Source organism: Mustela lutreola, chromosome 2, assembly GCF_030435805.1.
Source record: "Mustela lutreola isolate mMusLut2 chromosome 2, mMusLut2.pri, whole genome shotgun sequence".
Lineage (NCBI taxonomy): Eukaryota > Metazoa > Chordata > Mammalia > Carnivora > Mustelidae > Mustela > Mustela lutreola.
This window is the reverse complement of record NC_081291.1, coordinates 129,827,086-129,847,554: the sequence shown is the minus strand read 5'-3', so window position 1 is coordinate 129,847,554 and position 20,469 is coordinate 129,827,086. Positions and strand designations below refer to the sequence as shown.

The 20,469-nt window shown below is 37.9% G+C and overlaps 1 protein-coding gene across 2 annotated transcripts; it reads right to left on the bottom strand.

Annotated features, from left to right (window-relative positions):
* Positions 1-7,870: 7,870 nt before the first annotated feature.
* Positions 7,871-12,138, bottom strand: RPL22L1 (ribosomal protein L22 like 1). 2 transcript variants are annotated; one of them, XM_059163488.1, is made up of 4 exons: positions 11,983-12,138; positions 10,203-10,295; positions 9,916-10,037; positions 7,871-8,121 (listed from the first exon to the last, which is right to left on the bottom strand). In XM_059163488.1, exons 1-4 carry the CDS (start codon positions 11,989-11,991, stop codon positions 7,977-7,979), a joined length of 369 nt encoding a protein of 122 aa, XP_059019471.1. In that variant the 5' UTR covers positions 11,992-12,138; the 3' UTR covers positions 7,871-7,976. The 2 variants fall into 2 exon arrangements, with proteins under 2 accessions (XP_059019471.1, XP_059019472.1); XM_059163489.1 differs by having other exon boundaries at positions 10,203-10,292; positions 11,983-12,074.
* Between the last annotated feature and the right edge of the window lie 8,331 nt (positions 12,139-20,469).

Below are 20,469 nucleotides of genomic sequence, written 5' to 3'. Positions count from 1 at the left end.
TCTCACTCCTAAGAGAAATGAAAATCTAGACTATCTTGAAAACCATGTCTCATCTATCAGATACACCAAAAAATGTAAAATGGACACTATACTCTGTTGGTAAGTCCACAGGAAAATGGACATTTTCATACATTGCTGGCAGGAATGATAGTGGAGGGAGAGGAATTTGGCAATATGTACTGAAATTACACATTCATCTATCTTTTTACATAGGAATCTCACTTCTATGAATCCACTCCAAAGATCTGACAGCAAAAGTAAGAAAAGATATGTGCAGGAGGTTCATTACAGCACTCATTATAGCAAAAGGTTGGAAACAACTCAAATGCCCATCAGTAGGGAACTGATTGAATAAACTATGCTATATTCACAAAGAAGTGACTGATTCCAGGATATTATTAAGTGAAAAAAGATAATGTACAGTAAGCTATCATTTAAATAATAGTATATACCTTTATAAAAAATGGATAGATAAACCATAAATTTCTTCTTAAATGGCTATGTGCAGGGGGAGAGAGGCCCTGGAATGAAGGGGACTAATAGATACTTTGTAAACATAATTTATTTTGGACTTTGGAACCTTGTAAATATTTCATTGAATTATAAAATACAAAAAGACTTTTAAGTTTTAAAAATCCAAAGTAAAATGAAACAAATAAACCTGTATATGAAGTTTGTGTCAAAACCAGAGAAAGATGAATCATTTCCAGTGGCTTTCAAACCTAGGACTTCGTTCATTCCTAGTGGGATATACCATTAGGACAAAAAGAACTGCAAAACGATCTTTTTTTGTTTTGTTTTTATTTATTTGACAGAGATCACAAGTAGGCAGAGAGGCAGGCAGGGGGGGGGAAACAGGCTCCCTGCTGAGCAGAGAGCCCGATGCGGGGCTCAATCCCAGGACCCTGGGATCATGACCCGAGCTGAAGGCAGAGGCTTTAACCCACTGAGCCACCCAGGAGCCCCCAAAACGATCTTAATTGCAAAATAATTATATTATTGGTAGTAATATTGGTATTGCTTTTTGAGGGACAATTATGCACACATTGTGAGGTAAAGCAAGCAAGTACTTATGTTGATGTCACTGAAATTTTCGGCATGGAGAAAGTAAACAGGATGATACAACAGATGAGGTAAAAATCTGTCATGCTAAATTTGAACTGGAAGTGTCAATATAAATTTCTTAAGTATTTTGAAAAACAAACATGTATTTCCTTGCTCTGTCCCCTTAAAAGGCCAAGAAACAATGACCAACACGGTAGCAGTGAACATGACTAGCACCTAGAGCACGATCCACAGCTCCTTGGAGAAATGCACGATTCCAGATCTGGGGAAGAAAATTTGGGAGAGCTAGAACATTTTAGCATACTAGAAACCAAGGAAGCAATAAAACGTTAATGAGGTTATATTACAGTACTCAGGAGCCAAGTTGAAGAGGCTCCAATTGGCCAAATATGGGACCATTTGAGAATCAATAAAAGTAATTATAATGGCTAAAACATATCAAATATTTTAACTTGAAAAATTAGTACATAATGGAAAGAAGTATGTACTTATCCTATCTTCCTTATAGGAAGTAACTGTACCTTGAGGTTAAGAGGGAAAGTACCTCTTTTAGGTGCATTCCAGCCAAAAAATAAAAAAAGAATGTTAAGAGTTTCCCCATTTGACAACCCCTAGGGAAATAATGAATCTAGGTAGTGGTCATCAGTGGTGCTAACATAACAAAAAGAGGAAAGTTAACATTATATTACTCTTAATAGATGTACACAATGACAGCTATAAGTATTCTAGCCAAAAAAAAAAAAAAAAAAAAAAATCAAACTTGAATCTAATATTTGATTAAGCTTCTAGATCTAACTTGCAATTCACAGGAAACACAACAAACAGAGTATGTTAAATAACACCACTGGGATTGTAGATGTGTGTCATGGAAATTCAGATCGTAGAAAATTCTACAGAACAAATGATTCAATTTGATCAATAAATAAATTGGGGATTAGGGCGTAGGGAGAGAGGAAGGGGAATTAGAATCTCTAGGTTAAAGGAGGCTTTAGAGACATCATTTCATTGCACACTTGGACCTTATTATAACCTTGATTTGCACAATTTAGAAGTTATGAGGTGTATGGGAAAATTGAGCCTTGATTGGATGTTGAATTACATTAAGAAAATACTGTTCAGGGGTGCCTGGGTGGCTCAGTGGGTTAAAGCCTCTGCCTTTGGCTCAAGTCATGATCCCAGGGTCCTGGGATCGAGCCCCGCATTAGGCTCTCTGCTCAGCAGGGAGCCTGCGTCCTCCTCTCTCCCCCTGCTTCTTTGCCTACCTGCAATCTCTGTCAAATAAATAAATAAAATTTTTTTTAAAAAAGAAAATACCGTTCATTTGGGGTGCCTGGGTGGGTCAGTTGGTTAAGCAACTGCCTTCAGCTCAGATCATGATCCTGGAGCTCCAGGATCGAGTCCGACATCAGGCTCCCTGCTGAGCAGGGAGTCTGCTTCTCCTGCTGACCTCTCTCCTCTCATGCTTTCTCTCTCATTCTCTCTCTCTCACTCTCAAATAAATAAATAAATAAATAAAACCTTAAAAAAAAAAAGAAAAAGAAAATATTATTCATTTGGTATAAAAGTGATAATAGCAGGATAGTTATACTTTAAGAGTCCTTATTTTTTAGACACTAAAATTTAAAGAAACAAACAGAAGTGTATGGATGCAATGAACAATAAATGAATAGTGACATGAAAAGGCAACATACTGAAAGGGAGAAAATATTTGTAAATCATGTATCTAATAAACTCATACCAATAGCAAAAAAAAAAATCCAATTAAAAAATGGACAGTCTGAATAGACATTTTTTCTAAGAAGATATACAAATGGCCAACAGTGATTATTAAACAATGATCATTAATCATCACTGAAATACAAATCAAAATCACAATGAGATATCACCTCATACCTGTTAAGATGGCTGTTAGCAGAAAGACTAGAAATAAGAAATGTTGGTAAAGATACAGAGAAAAGGGAACCCTCATTCATTACTGGTAGGACTGTAAACTGGTGCAGCCACTGTGAACAACAGTAAGGAGATTCCTCAAAAAATTACAAATAGAACTACTATATGATCCAGCAATTCCAATTCTGGATATTTACCCAAGGAAAATGAAAACACTAAGTCAAAAGGATGTATGTACCACCATGTTCACTGAAGCATTACTTACAGTAGCCCAGATATGGAAACAACCTAAATGTCCACTGATGGATAAAGACATTGTGATATAAACACACAATGGAATATTACTCAGCCATAAAAAATGAAATATTGTTATTTTTTATAAGGATGGACCTCAAGGGCAATATGCTAAATGAAGTAAGTCCCAGAAAGACTAACACTGTTGATCTTTCTTATATATGGAATCTATCTATCTGTCTATTCACCAAGACTATATATTTGAAGAACAGATTGGTGGTTGCCAGAGGTCCTCTGTGTGGAGGACCAGCAGGTAGGGAATGGGAGATAAAGACCAACTGTTAAAAGAAGAAAGGAAACATGATACTCTTTCGCCCTAAATGAGGCAGGAAGGGAAAAGCATAAACAGAAAAAACACGAAATAAAAATAGGGGAAATAGGTTCAAGTGATAGTAATTGGTATTACCAATTATTACCAATTACCAATAATTGGATTACCAATAATAATTGGTAACACAGGGAATGTAAATATTCATACAATGGAAAAACCACAGAAATCAAAACAAACTTACCAGATCTCTACGAATCAACACAGAACTCATAAACAGGGGCGCCTGGGTGGCTTAGTGGGTTAAAGCCTCTGCCTTCAGCTCAGGTCATGGTCTCAGGGTTCTAGGACCGGCCTCACATCAGGCTCTCTGCTCAGCAGGGAGCCTGCTTCCCTTCCTCTCTGCCTGCCTCTCTGCCTACTTGTGATCTCTGCCAAATAAAAATAATCTTTAAAAAAAAAAAAACCTTATTAACAATTGTACTCAGTGTATAAAATAAATTCAAAAGGATATACATAGGTTGGGACCACTTTGTAAATTATAACAGGACACAGAACAATGTTATATATATTATTTATGGATACAAATACATGTAGCAGAATTTGAAAGAACATACAAAAAATTAAAAAATTAAAAAACAAAAAGAACATACAAAAAATTAAAAAACAAAAAGCAGGTAGATTATTGTTTTCAGTTCATAGAGATGCTGGAAGGCAAAGAAATTTGAGAATCTTTCAGTCCTTCAGAATAATGACTTTATTTTTTTTTTTTAAGATTTTATTTATTTATTTGACAGAGAGAGACACAGCAGGGGGAGTGGGAGAGGCTTCCTGCCAAGCAGGGAGCCCGACACAGGACTCAATCCCAGGACCCTGGGATCATGACCTGAGCTGAAGCAGATGCTTAACAACTGAGCTACCCAGGAGCCCCTAATGACTTTATTCTTCACAGCTTCCAAACTGTGAAGTCACCTGCCAGAATGCATAGTCTGAGATTTCCTGATTTTCCATAGCTTCTTACCATAAACTAACAAAATATTCCACTATAAACATTCATTTAAAATATGTCAGATTACATTTCTCAGCTCAAGTCTACTAGTAGTTCCTCACTGTACTCAGGAAAATAGCTGAAGCAAATGGCCTGCGTAGCTAGCTCTCCCTACTTCATACCCCTGTAGTATGTAGCCTCCAACATGGCGTTGGATAGATTCCCACCTCCTGGTGTTCAAACTCTTGCACAATCCCTTCTCACTCTTCCAAGTTTGGTCTGTGTGCTCAATGGAATCAAGGAGAAGCAAATGCATAGAACTTCTGAGGTTGGGTTATAGACACTGGAGCCTCCATCCTGGTTGCTTTTTCCCCCTGGCTTGGCTCACTCACTCTGGAAAAAATCACCTGCTATGTCATGAACGGCTCCATGAAGAATGCACCTGGCAAGAAGCTATATTCTACCATCAGCCTTGTGTGGGAGCCTGGAAATAGATCATCCAGCTCCAGCCAAGCCCAAAGGAAAGATTTTTTAAAGGGCAAGAAAGTAAACAGTTCAGGTCTTGCAGGTTCTACTATCGCTATTGCAACTAGCCAACTCTGCCATTTTACACAATTCGAAAAATAACGTTCAGGACTGCAGTGCCAATAAAACTTTACTTTCAAAAACAAGCAGTAGTTTGCTAGCTTTTGTATGACTGCAGCTGAGTCTCACAGCTGACTACAACTTCATGAAATCCTCAGTCTGACCCGCTCAGCTAAACTGCTTCTTAGGTTCTTGAGCCTCAAACCATAAGCTGACTGTTTTAAGGTGCTAATGGAACTCATGCAACCCCATCCTCTACTTCCCCACCCACCGCCAAGCACATACACATACCCCTTTCACCTTTCTAATTTCACCTTCTACTCCACCACACATTCAGCTCAGGTCAGAGATCTTCTTATTGTTCCTTGAATATACTAGATGCACCCCTGCCTCAGGGCCTTTGTTCTGCTAGTCTTTGCCTGCCTAGATGCTTCTCCCATAGGTTATCTATTTGGATCCACTAGCTCCTTTAGGACTTTACACTTGAGCCCTTCTAGGTAAAGCCTTTTCTGACTCCATTTACAAGTGCAACATACCTTCCTCCTTACTACATTCCCTATCTCCCTTATTCTTCTCATATCTATCATGTACCATACATTTTACTTTACGGTCTTCCTCCACTGGAGTATAAGTTTCACAAAGACAAGTGTTTCTATTTGTGATACTGCATTATACAGCTGGCTTTCAACAGTTAAATAAATTTGCTGGTCTCAACTAACCTGCCAACTCCTTAAAGGCATAGTGTACAACAGGCCTGAGCACATATTAATGTGAAATTAACTTTGGAAACTAATTTTAAACATCTGAGTAACACATGAGATCATTTGGAAGGCACTCTAGAGGAAGAATGGAGGCATTTGGTGTCTGCAATACATAATCCTCACTGTACACTCCCAACAGGCAATTCCACCCCTCCCCATTACTACCACCTATGCACAGACCAGTGGACATCTTCACTTAAACCCTTCTTCAGGACATCTTGTGGAACACAAATTCAGCATAGCCTAAAATTAACTTTCCCCTTACTCCTGCCTTCTATTGTGATCAGCAAATGCAATCTTCTAGCCAATTATGTCACCCTCAACACTTTTCCCTACCACCAAGTTCCAGGTTTTATCCTCTGAACTCTCACTCTGTCCACTTCTTCCCATCTCCTCCAACACCCCAATGCTACCCACCATACCCACAGGATACTGCTATATAACTTCCTGTCTCCTTACATCTATGACCACTCTGAAAACCATTTTCCACAATGCAGCCATAGATCTTTTTCAAAATGGTCATCTCACTGGATCACATTACTGTTCACTCAAAATTCAATAGCTTCCCATTCTCTCCAGATTAAAAACATGTTTTTCTGTTCTGCATGGGCTGGTTTCCACCTTACCTTTCCAAATTCTCCTCATAACCACCACTCTATTCCAGATGTACTCTCTACCAACAAGTTTCTTAGTGTGCTGAGAACTTCACCTATGATGTTCTGCCTGAAACACCCTTTACCCAGTTACTACCATGTCTGCTGTTATGTCAGCTCAAATATTTCCTGTTACCTTGACTAGATCAAATTCCTTTTAGAAACGCCACTCCTTTGTTGTACTCAACAGTTTGTATGGCATTACTAGGCAGTGTTTCCCTAACCAGAGTAGGCTGTTGTTACTCCCTTGTATCCACAATGCTCAACAAAGGAATCTCAGGTGGATCTTGGTTACTGCTGGTAAAAAATGTGAACAATTCAAACAGAGCAGTTAAGAGGATATTACAACTGTCTGGAAAGAACAAAGAAGTTGCTGCACTACAGTAGTACATTAATGTTGGAGGGTACTTCAATAAGTTCTTAATGATCAAGAGAATTGACACTCTTGATGAAATTATTCCCAAAACCAATTATGTAAATCTGTACATTAGGCTGTAATAGTCAAGACATTATTTTGCAACATGTTTCTACTGCTATCAGGGTCTACCGCCCAAGTACCTGAGATAATGACACCACTTTTGGGTTAATCATAGAAAAAGACACATTACTTGGGACCACTGGAAAACAAGAAAATTGATAATGCTCTAGTACCTCCCTCCCGTTATTCTCTATCTCTCACAATCTGGATTTTTGCCAAACCATTCTATTTGCTACGAGGCCACTTTATTTGGAGGGAAGGGTCTATCCACTGAGAACAAAGCAATAGTTAACCACTACTTTTAGAATTACCAGGAAGGAGACTTGAGAAAAGGAGGAGATTCCAACTGTCTTGAGTAAATTATTTTTTGGACAAGGAACACAGCAGTAGATTTAGTGGCAAAGATATCAAGAGTTCTGATTTAAAGATTTTGAGTTTCTAGTGCCTGTAAGGCATCTGGTTTGAGACGTCTAACAGGCAATTAAACACTGGTTTAGTGTGGTACCACACTCACCCATAGAGCTTTTATGCGAACCAGGGAGTCAGCATCCTCTGAAGCAGAGGACAGGAGTGACTCAATATGAGCATGTATGTTTGAAAACTGTTCTAAGCACTCAGAACTGCATTAACAAACTATAAAAATGTTTAAGACTGCCAAGAGAATTTTAAGTATTTATATAAAGTCATACACAATACTGTGTTTCACTATTTCCTACACAATACTACATATTTTAACTTGAGGACATCCAAAAAAGGAATAAATTTCAGAAATCCTGAAAAAATTCTACCAGCTATAGCTACTTAAATATTACTTACAAAAACTATCAAAGGAAAGCCCAGAATCATATAAATGGCATATACTTAAATAAAAGAGGTGGAAGCTTAACATACAGGGTATAATGCTTTTTATTCACCAATAAACTAAAAGTCCATTTCTGGCTGTTTCCTTCGTTTTATTAACAAGCAAAACCCTGTAAGGGGCAGCTTCATTCACCTAATCTTCAGACTCAGATCCATCTTCATCTTGACTAATCTGGAAATAACGAAGTTCGTAAGTCTCCTTGTCAGATGCAACCACACGAAGCCAATCACGAAGATTGTTCTTCTTAAGGTATTTCTTGGTAAGATATTTCAAATACCTTTAAAATCAAGACATGAATCTCATTAATAAATACAATTATCGACTATGCAAAGGCTTACTATATAAAAAGCAGTTGTATTCATCTTTAATGTTCCCTCCAAAATATTTGTATCCAACATTGTTCAAGGTTGCTGGGGATCTAGTAAGGTAGCGGCTACTCAACCCCAATTACAATCAGTTGATGCCCTACAAACCCTATTCTCCCATCTCCCTAATATAAATATCCTTTATGATGACACTAAAAAGAGCAACAGCAGCTTCCTCATCAGTTTTATTGCCATAACCAGATTACCTTTTAATATAAAATTTCATTCCTTAGATGTATTATGCACTAACATGTCAACATTCCTTTCACTACTATCAACCTCCCTAACTTCAATCCCATGATCAATAAAAGGAAACCTACAACAGGGCTAAATTCATTTACAAGTTCAGGATTATCGACATACTTCCAACTAACGTATGGCTCAGTCATAAAAGCTTTCAACATGGTCTAATTTCATCACTCCAGCCATTCGCTTCAACTTACACTTTAAATTCTGGACTATCAAAGCTGTCCTTGAACTTCCCTGTTCTTAATGCTGTTCCCTTTGCTAGAATACTTCATTCCACAGGCAACACTACTCATCTCAGGTTCTCTGCAAATTCCTATGCCCTATCTTTTATCTTCGACACAGCAAATACAGCATTGCATTTTATAATAATAATGTGCATGTCTGTCAAGTCCTTGTGAACATAACCTTTCATCCCCAAATCCCTAGTGAATTCATAATCACAGATAACATGCACTTCTACTTTAGTCCGAGCCACCAAGGGCTCACCTATTCTCGCAATAGGCTCAGTCTTCAGCTTCCACCACCAAATCTTTTTCAGCCATAATCATGAATCCCCTAATTTGCATGTCTCACTCAAGCACTTCATTTAGATGAGATTTCCTTAACTACCTTATCTAATATCAACCCTGAAATCCTCTTTATGCATTTACACAGCACTCTCAACTAGTTAATACCTTATCATTTCTTTCCACTAGAATTGGAGTTAGTAATAGGTACTTGCCTGGTTGGCTATCCAGTCCTACAAGAGTGCTGCCATGTAAGTATTTAGTATTTGTTGAGTAAATTAGACGAACTGAAACCAGCAAAACGTTAGACTTTACCTTTGACTGGCTGCCCCTACTAAATAAACCACCAAGACCTTAAAAACTGAGGTATAAGAAAACACTTACATTACTTAATTTGGGACATTACTTTCATGTTACACATCTGACAGGTTTCTTGCAACATCTTCCAAACACCTAACACTGCGGAGCACCTGGGTGGCTCAGAGGGTTAAAACCTCTGCCTTCCTGGGACTGAGCCAGGATCTCTGCTCAGCAGGGAGCCTGCTTCCCTTCCTTTCTCTGCCTGCCCATCTGCCTACTTGTGATCTGTCTGTCAAATAAATAAATAAAATTTTTAAAAACAAACAAAAACACCTAACACTGTTTAAATTTATATATAATTGGGTTTCAGGGACTACTATGCACTGGACAAGAGCCCTATATATAACTTTCCTATATTCCAGCAATAAATTACACTTACTGACAACCAGCCTAAGGAACTGGCCCAGTTACTGAACCCATTTTCCATTCACATAGGCCATTAATAAGTTCAAAACATTTCCGTTTTTATCTCCCTGACCTTATCACCACATCTACTCCTGCCTATGAAGAGAAAATACAAGGACTGTGTATTCTATAAAATATTCAAACTATCATAATTTCACTAAAGTATTACGGGAAACAAATACCAACCTTTTAGAGAACTGTTTCTCAGAAACAACTGTGATTTTATTCTTGAAGCGTTCAATGTGAACAACGTTCCCCAGATTTCCAGTTTTTCCATTGACTTTAACCTTCTCCCGTAGAAACTGTTCCTGTTTTAAAACAGAAAACATGCAAAACTAGGGAAGAAAACCCTAGATATTCACTAGGGAAGGTACCCTAGGAATAGAGTTCAGGTTAAAATCAAGTATTACATACTTAAGTCATTAAGAACTCTATTACAATGAAAAAAACAAGCTGAGGAGAGCGTTACTTACGAAATTTCCAGAATCAAAAATTCCATCTTCTACTGGATGGGTAAGGTCCAAATTAAATTTCCAGGTTGACTTCTTAGGTTTCTTGTCTTTCTGCTACAGAAAGTTAACGTAATTACTACTATTCAATTTATTCACTTTGTATACAAAACTTAAAAATCTGTAGCAGCCCAAAGATGTACAATGTACTGTGATGTTGTATTTCTATATACACGAAATCGTGCAAGATCTAAAAAACTGCTTTGTATCTATTGGGTATAGCCTTTCCCCTAGCCACACTGTGTGAAAGGGGTCCTTAACTTTGTTTAAACCAAGTTTTTGTAAAATCCAGTGGGAATTTTCCCCACTCATCACCCAAGTGTCTCCAAAATGCAAAACTCAAGAAAGCTCAAAACATCTGGCAAGCCCCTATTAGTTCTCCTCATCAGATAATTCCAAAGAATCCTACACATACAACCACGAAAGACTATTACAAGAAACAACCTACTTTCTACTGTTAATTAAAACCGAAACCCACCCAGGGCTGGTTTGGACCTCTAATCAAGCCATTCTGTTCCAATTATCAAGTTTTTTAAGTTTTATGGGCTTTCAATATTTTCCAGACCATTGACATTCAATTTTAAATGATCAGGTACTGTTCACTATAGGCCAGGCCCTACGGGACAGAGGTAGTATACACTACCTTGCCCAAGCTCAATTATATGCCGGAATAAATTTATTAAATCCTTATAATAAAGTCTTAAATCCTTATAATATATACATTATATCCTTATAATATAATCTTATATATAATCCTTATAGTATGATATCCTTATAATATATTATATCCTTATAATAAAGTCTAGAAATTAAATCCTTATTTTGTTATATAGGTAAGGGAGAGGGGGACCTTTCCTGTAGAGACTTTTCAATTCAAAAAAATTTTAACATTAGTTTTCCATTCCCCAAAGTTAGACTAAAACCCATAACTGGGCTATCCAAGTAAAATGCTGCTGTGGCTACTATTAAATAGCCTATTACTATTACATTCAGGCAATGTACTGCAAACAGATCAGTAGAGGATACCATCTCCAAATTAGATCCACCCAAAAGTACACCACGTAGTAATGCCAGTTTGCTTTTAAGAAGCCGAGTAATTTGTACCACCACCACTCCCACATATCCAAAACTTAATTGCTGACATACACCTATTCTTTCAAATGCTCTTTGGACTGGATTAAACATTTTACTGATTCCCTTGTTAATAACATAAACTCTCTGGTGCACGCTTATATACACGCGAGTCTCGACTTTTATCTTTTAAAAACTTCCGTCAAGAGGTAGTAAAAAAACTTCTTCCCCAACTTAGTTCTGAAATTCTCTGAAACTTCTGTGGCCTCGGAGCTCCCTCCGCTCTAGCAAAGCCATCAGACCGATCCGATCACGCAATCTCCTTCCTGGCGCAAACCAATAGGCCAGCATCGGCGTTACCAGAAGCGAGACTGAAAAGAAACGGCCCAATGCTGCCCCATTAGGCCGGTTCATCGCTGTGAACCTCCTTCCTTGCGCTGCGACAACCACTCATCCAAACTTAGGGCCCACCTAGAACTCCACTTAGACCGCATGGCAGTCGCCAAGTGTCTCGAAAAAAACAACTCAGAATTTTCACACCGTGCTTCTGCTCCTGACCCAGTCTCCCTTTCTGCCGTCCCTTCGCCTCAAAAGAGAGTTCCCCAATTCGCCAGAGGCAAAAATCATTTACATTGGGGAAACATGCTCCCACCAAAACCCCACTCTCACCCACCGGCGCCATCTTGAAAGGCGGTCTGGCGATCAAAGAGGAAGTACCGTCGCGCGTCACGTAGTTATAGCACGACGTGCTGCGTCACGCGCCGGGAGCGTAGGCTCGCCGCCTCCCGGAAGAGAGCGAGTGGAGGCCAGTAACCCGGGAAACCCGGGCCTGATCGGGGGAGGGTAGGCTTCGGATGCAGTCAGGTTTTCTGCGAGCGCCGGCTAGCGGCCGTAGTCAATTGATGGTTTTCCACCAATGACTACGTTCGTCCGCTGACTACAAAAGACTCCGCAGTTAGCGGAGGTGGCTCCCAGAAGCGAGGGATGAAGGAATCATCTTTCACTAATCGCCTAGATCTTCTTTCCAATCAGGGCGAGGCAGTGTCTCAGGTTGCTCTGGGATCTTCTGTCTTACATTGGAATTACAATCCCACAGCGAAAAAGTTACTTCTATATTTGTGTTTTGTCTATGAGTCCTGTTTTCTAATTGACTGTTGAGGGAAATACCTGAGCCAAAGTAAACTACGTTCTCGAGGAAAAACACTCTTAAGAAAAACAGCAACAGGGTATTGCTCACTTGTTCACGTGTTGAGTTCACTGCTGCTTCACTTTTATCATGGGTTTTAGTTAACCCTGTGTAGAAATTAAGATGGAGTTACTCAGAACTTAGGTCAAGCTATGATGCAAGCAGTCAAGGGCATCGCAGCTAAGGACAGATGTCTTCCGAGCCAGCGCAGGCCGACCACACCAAAAACTGACAACCAGCGGAACCAGAGGAGGTCTGCAAAGGTCCAAGACTAATTGAATCCCTTTAAAAAGGGAGGATTTTTGCAGCAAACTGTCAAGACTTTCCAGATGCTGATTCTTTCATCTCTGACCACATCAAAAAGGCAACTGTCCTGAAGACCCTGCCCCAATAGTCTCGGGACAGCACAGAGATCTTCACTGCTTGAACATATCAAGTAGCAAGTGCTGAGAGCAGACCTAGACCGAAAGGAGGCCTTATCTCAACTGCACACTCACAAAATGACTGTATTTGCTTCATTAACTTCCTACCACTTGTTTTCATCTTAGGCAATTCCCTTGTGCTTTAATTTGTGTGATCTGTAAGAAAACAAGTTAAACACTAATAAAACGCCATTGTGTTTGGAATCCAGAACCTTCTGTATAATTATATTAGCCTTGCTTTATGATTGAATAAAGCTGCCATTATGGACAGACACAACTCATATGTGCACCTTCATAGTGTGCTCATGACATTCTAGGCCTCTCAACTTCCAACCAAAACACTTCCTAATTAAAATTCAACGAATGTTTGCTGAGACCGAACTACTAAAATGCACAAAGGACATGAAGGTGGATGTGGGTGGTGACAGTTTTGATGACAAAAGGAAAAAGCTTTTGAACTTTGAAGAATTTCAAGTTGACATCACATCAGAAAAGTGACATGCTTCTCAATGTTTTACACTTTTTTAAAAAAGATTTTATTTATGTATTTGACAAAGATCGCAAGTAGGCAGAAAGGCAGGCAGAGAGAGAGGAGGAAGCAGGCTCCCCCCTGAGCAGAGTGTCCAATGTGGGGCTCCATCCCAGGACCCTGAGATCATGACCTGATCTAAGGCAGAGGCTTTAACACACTTAGCCACCCAGATGCCCCTGTTTTACACTTTTTTATATGGAGGTGAAACTATCATACTTGGGGTCAGGGGTAGGGGTAGGGATGGGGTGGACTTTTGTTGTTCATTTGGAGACTGACCCTAGAAAGTGACAACTGCATATATCTTTTATGGCAGTCTTTAGTAATAGTGGAAGCTATGCTTTAATGAAGAATATAATGTATAGGGTCAAATAGAGGTATTGAATTCCTGGGAGAAATCCAGTTCAAGAAGATTTTTTTCATTGTTTACCTCAAGAATCATAATAATTCCACTTATTTCTCAAACATTAAGGTAAAAAAGGCAATTGGCATTTTCTCCTCAAGGGCTACTCAGTCTGCAGAGCAGAAATGATCCTTGCACTATTGGGTATTTTGAAAATAAGCCGTTAATTGTACTATTTTATTTCCATTGTTTTTGGTAGACTTCCATGTTATGACTGAAACAAAACAAAACCAAAAAACCCGTAAAGAACTGTTAAGTCATTTGTATAAAGGTGATATTGAAAACATGTGTTTCAAAATAGCTGGTAATCTCAAAATAAATAGAAACTATAGTGGGAAAAGATTTCTCCAAATTAGGGGAAAACCCTAAAAAGAATATTAACCAGAAATGCAGATGGTAAGATTAAATATTGTATATAACTTAGTGCTTCCCAAATTTTACACATATAGTATGAACACAATGCCTGTCAACAACCCTCTCCCAGATATTTTTGACAATGGATTCTAAAACATAAGAATTAAATATCTGAAAAGAGTCAATTTGGAATAAGGGGAAGTTGCTTTTCCACTTATTCATATATAAGATACTGTAATAGATGATAGATATATTTCTAATATTCAGTCATTTGATCAACATGATTCTGGAGCTTGAATTGACAAAATATAAAATAAGTGTCTTCAGTATATTTAAAAGCTATAAGTATTTAAAATATGTTAAGGGAGAGAGGAATAATCAAGTTGGCTGGACTAAAAGAACGTAAGTTCTAGAAATTAAATATAGAAAACCTCAGAAAGAGTGGATGAGTTAAAGAAGAGAGTAGCTACAGCAGGGGAGAAAATTAGTGAATGGGATATTACTTAGAATGCAACATAGAAAAGCACTACCCATCTCCAGAAAAATAATTCTCAAATAACATTGTAGCAAAAACAGTCCAATGGAAACAAACCGCACAGCTTTGACAAAGGATGTGCTCAGCCCAACTGTGCAAAACAATGATGCACTGAGAGAAACTTACCACCACTTAAGAATATTGCTTTTAACTCCTCCAACCTTTAATGTTCTTTGTCAAATACTCATAAATGAAAGTTCAGGGAAAACAGGTGGGGGAAATAGAAACTGAAATCACTGCTGTTTGTCCTCCCTTTACTAATTTTATTAGAAAGCATTAAAAACTATGAATAAAAAATTTGTGCTTGCTTCACTGCACCTCTTCTCTGTGTACTTAGGAAAAACTTTAGTGATAATTTGTTCTCATTATTTCTAACATTAGAGAAGTTTCAGAAGTAAGATTTTGTGTCAGTGCCACAGGAATTCTGAATAATTGATCAAACTTTAAAATAAGAATAAGTATGTAAGGGCCTGTTCAGCCAGAGCAGCCCCACCTTGGTTGAACAGCCATTTTGTTGTTTATGCAGTAAAACTTAAATTGACACCCCCCCTCCCCCCCCGAACTTACTTAAAAGCAAGTCCGGGAAACCAGTCCCAGGTAACAGCCCAAATACAAGCGTGGGTCAGGTCAGGTCAGGTCAGGTGGAGACATTCAATCAGTGGGGGTGCATACTGTCTCCTAGCTACCAAGGTGATAGGCTAGTTTCCATAGCTACTATGGGGTGAGTTGTAATTCAATTAGCCACCTGTGTGTGGCCAAGCCCAACCACAGGGCCTTTGCTCTATAAAAGTTAGTCTGGAAAGCAGGGAGTGGTCGTCCTCTCTGTAAGGGGCAGCCCCAACCGGTCTGTTTGATGGTCAGTCTGATTCTTGATGCTTGCATGAAATAAAACTTTGTTTGACCTTTGCTTTGTATCAGTCTCACTCCTTTGACTATGGACTCATTATTGGGGGACCCAACAAGTATCTTTTTTAATTGCTTAATTTTTGTCATTTTTGTATTGTTATTTTTAGCTTGGTCATTCATCTACTGGTGGTCATTTAAAATTTTCTTTTATATTATTATAAACAATACTTTAAGGAACTTCTTAAATTAACAAAATTAGTATCTTAAGCCAAAAGAAATGCTCATGGAAAGAAATACAGAGAGCAAAAAAGATAATGCATAAAAATATCTAAAAGCCCACTTGTTTGGAAATAGCTATTTAATGCTTTGAGGGCATGGATGTTTGTGGATATGTATGTATAAATATAAATCACTTAGATTACACAAATAATTACATTCATTTATAAAAATTAGATGGTACTATACATGTTTTCTGAATTAAGAAAGTTTTAGAAATAATCACCATACTTAAAATTGTAAAAATTATGAAAATAGTTCAAAGAACACACACACACAATTACACATATAAATACGTAAAAATCTGGATAAAATATATATAAATACATACATGTGTCTATATATATCCTTTATTCATATTTTTACCTATTAATAACACTTTGCCCTATTATTTATCATTTGTTTTCCTTTCTCTCCATTTATATCTACATCTATAAATTTTTGTGGGATGGTTTTCTTTTTTTTTCTTTAGTGCTTGGCACATAATAGGTGCTTTTGTTTTTATTTGTTTTCAGTGTACCAAAATTCATTGTTTATGCACCACGCCCAATATTCCATGCAATAGGTGCTTTCCATAATACCCACCATGAGGCTCACCCCTCCCCTCCAAAACCCTCTGTTTCTCAGAGTTCACAGTCTCTCATGGTTTGTCTCCCCCTATGTTTTCCCCTAACTCACTTCTCCTCTCCATCTCCCAATGTCCTCTGTGTTATCCCTTATACTCCACAGGTAAGTGAAACCATATATTTTACTTGTATGCTTGACTTATTCACTCAGCATAATCTTCTCCAGTCCCATCCATGCTGATACAAAAGTTTCTGATGGAGGCATAATACTCCATTGTATATATGGACTGTATCTTCTTTATCCGTTTGTCTGTTGAAGGGCATCTTTGCTCTTTCCATACTTTGGTGACTATGGCCATTGCTGCTTTGAAAATTGGGGTACAGGTGGCCCTTCTTTTCACTACATCTGTATTTTTGGGGTAAATACCCAGTAGTGCAATTGCAGGGTCATAGGGTAGCTCTATTTTTAATTTCTTAAGGAATCCCCACACTGTTCTCCAAAGTGGCTGCACCAACTTGCATTCCCATTAGCAGTGTAAGAGGTTTCCCCTTTCCTCACAACCTCTCCAACACTTGTTGTCTACTGTCTTGTTGATTTTGGCCATTCTGACTGGTGTAAGCTGGTATCTTAACGTGGTTTGATTTGAATCTCCCTGATGGCTAGTGATGATGAACATTTTTTCATGTGTCTGTTAGCCATTTGTATGTCTTCTTTGGAGAAGTTTCTGTTCATGTCTTCTGCCATTTTTTGACATGATTATCTATTTTGTGTGTGTTGAGTTTGAGGAGTTCTTTATAGATCTTGTATATCAGCCCTTTGTCTGTAATGTCATTTGCGAATATCTTCTCCCATTCTGTGGGTTGCTTCATTGTTTTATTGACTGTTTCCTTTGCTGTGCAGAAACTTTTGATCTCGATGAAGTCCCAAAAGTTCATTTTCACTTTGGTTTCTTTGCCTTTGGAGACATGCCTTGAAAGAAGTTGCTGTGGCCAGTGTCGAAGAGGTTACTGCCTATGTTCTCCTCTAGAATTTTGATAGATTCCTGCCTCATGTTGAGGTCTTTGATCCATTTCAAGTTTATCTTTGTGTATGATGTAAGAGACTGGTTGAGTTCATTCTTCTATACATAGCTGTCCAATTTTCCCAGCACCATTTATTGAAGAGACTGTCTTTTTTCCACTGTATATTTTTTCCTGCTTTGTTGAATATTATTTGACCATAGCGTTTGTGGGTTTGTTTTTTTAAGATTGTATTTATTTGTTTATTTAACAGAGAGAGAGAGAGATCACAAGTAGGCAGAGAGGCAGGTAGAGAGAGGGGGAAGCAGGCTCCTTGCTGAGCAGAGAGCCTGATGCAGGGCTCGATCCCAGGACCCTGAGATCATGACCTGAGCCAAAGGCAGAAGCTTAACCCTCTGAGCCACCCAGGTGCCCCTGGGATGGTTTCTTGATAATCTTTTCATTTTTTTATTAAAATGTTCTGTTTAGGCTATTTCTACTAAGGTTGACTCTTATAACCATATTTTCCTGAGAAATTATACCATATATCATTTAGTTTTTCAAATTTGAATAGAATTTGTTTTATTTTTATTTCCTCTGCATTATTAGTCATTCCTCCTATTATTTCTCATTTTTTATGTGTTTTCTTCCTCCACTTTAAATAAATTGGCCCGGAGTTTGTTTTGTTAGCTTTTCAAAGGACCAGAATTTTATTTTTTAATGTGGTATCTTTCTATTCACCTCACTAATTTCTTATTTATTTTTAATAATATAATATAATAATTTTATGATTAATTTATTATTTCTTCCCTTGTGCTCTCTTTTTGGTTTGTTTGCTGCTATTTTTCTAGTTGTTTGACTTAGGACTTTAATTTCACTTATGTTCATTCTTTCATTTTTATTGATACAGGTGTTAAGGCTACATTTTTTTTTTCCTACTGCTTTATATAGATTCTGATATACAGTGCTTTCACTATCATTGTATTTCAGGAATTGCTTCTATTTGTATTACCCTTTTCAGCATAGAATTATGTAACAGGTCTTTAAATTTCCAGGTAGAAGAGTTTTCTTATCTTTCAATTTTTTTTTTAATTTCACTTGGAATTGATATCAGAATGCTATTGTAAATATTTCTACCTTATAGAAACTATTGCTTTTTGTGTCCTAAATATTCATTCTGAAATTTCCATTTGCCTTTGAAAAGGTATATTCTTTAATAACAGTGTTATTGATATGTATGTAAAATCTCCAAAAGATTTATCTCATTGATTGCACAGCAATTAAAATGAACTACAGAGACAACAATTTTAAGTGAAACTCATATGCATAACTGTGATCGAAGAATAACCTAACAAAGTGTTAGGTAGGTGAGTTTCCATTCTCCTAATTAAAATCTGTGCTAGGAATCTGACGGCAACTGAGGTTGCCAAGCTTTTTCCACCCTCCAAAACACTGGGACACAAGTTGACATGCCCAGAGTGTGGCCCCAAAATTATTTTAACTGGATCCAGAAATAAATCTCAAATTGGACAATGAATTAATGCAACCTTGTAGGTGGGTCCCTTTTAGCCCAAACACACCCAGTGGTTGCAACTGATCCTGCTGAATATATCAGGGGAGTGTTAACATACCTCATCTTGTGCTTTGCTTGACTGCACTTCACAGATACTTGTTGCTTTGTTGTTGTTCTTGTTGTTTACAAATTGAAGGTTGTAGCAACTGAGTCTAGCAAACCCATCGTTTCTTCCAACACCATTTGCTTACTTCGTATCTCTGTGTCACATTTTGGTAATTCTCACAATATTTCGCTTTTCATTATTACCATATTTGAATTGCTGAAATCACATTAAACTTTAATGGTTTGGGGATTGCTTTTTATGGATGAACAAGGAAAGCGGGTTTCTTGAGATGGAATTTACTCCTCGTGAAGATGCTGTAAAGATTACTAAAATGACGATAAAGGATTTAGAATATAAAAGTTGACACAGCAGCGGCAGTGTCTGAGGTTTGAGAGGATTGACTCCAATTTTGAAAGAAGTTCTACTATGGGTAAAATGCTATCAAACAGCATTGCATGCCTCAGAGAAATGGTTTATGAAAGGAATAATTAATGCAGCAAATTCCATTGTTGCCTTATTTTAATAATTTGCCAAAGTCACTCAACCTGACTAGTCAGCAGCCATCAACACTGAGGTAAAACTCTCCACCAACAAAAAGATTATGACTTGCTGAAAGCTCAGATAATGGCTAGCATTTTTTAGCAATAAGGTCTTTTTAAATTCATGTATGTATCTTGCCCTTTTAGACATAATGGGATTGCACACTTAACAGACTATAGTATACTGTAAATGTAACTTTTACATGTACTGGTAAACCAAAAAATTCATTTGACTCTCTTTATTTTGGTATTTGCTTTATTGCAGTGGTCTGTAACCCAGCCCACAATATCTCTGCAGTACACATGTAGATATTTTAAATTCCTAGTGGAACACATACTTTAGGTAGATAGTATGAGTTCTAAATGTGGCAATTCCACAGAACACCTATTTGGATAGAATTTAATTACAAGATTGGGGATGGAGGAGAGGAGATTAAGACAGGCTGACACATAATAAATAATTAGCTTTTTCACTCTTCTTTTTTTCCTCCCATGCTTCCCTCTGGGAGACCAGGCTACTGATATTTGCAAATGGTAAAAAGAATGGGACTAAGAGCTGGAAGACTCTAATCTGGTACTTCCTTTATTGCGCAATTATCTCACTGGATTTGGAAAGGTATGGATATCAATAATATTGGCCATGGATATGAGGTCACAACTGCCATGGTAGTCCTTTGGCATGATTCATACGCCGGAGTGGGAGATGTTCTAGAATGGTACAGTGTGTAAAAGGAAGAAACGGTTGGGCTATCTAGAGATAAAACTGTCCAAATGGTATAGATTACACATAGGATTGGAAAAAGGATGAAGGGTTTGCTTCAGGGACTCATCACACCATTCATATCACTGTGGGAAGAGGAAAGCAATGTTGGTAGAGAACACCTGA

Coding starts and splice junctions, on each gene's coding strand:
- RPL22L1 (XM_059163488.1), bottom strand. Junction 10,038..10,202: donor TTTTTGATTCTGGAAATTTC/GTAAGTAACGCT, acceptor GTTTTAAAACAG/GAACAGTTTCTACGGGAGAA. Junction 8,122..9,915: donor GAGAAACAGTTCTCTAAAAG/GTTGGTATTTGT, acceptor TTGATTTTAAAG/GTATTTGAAATATCTTACCA.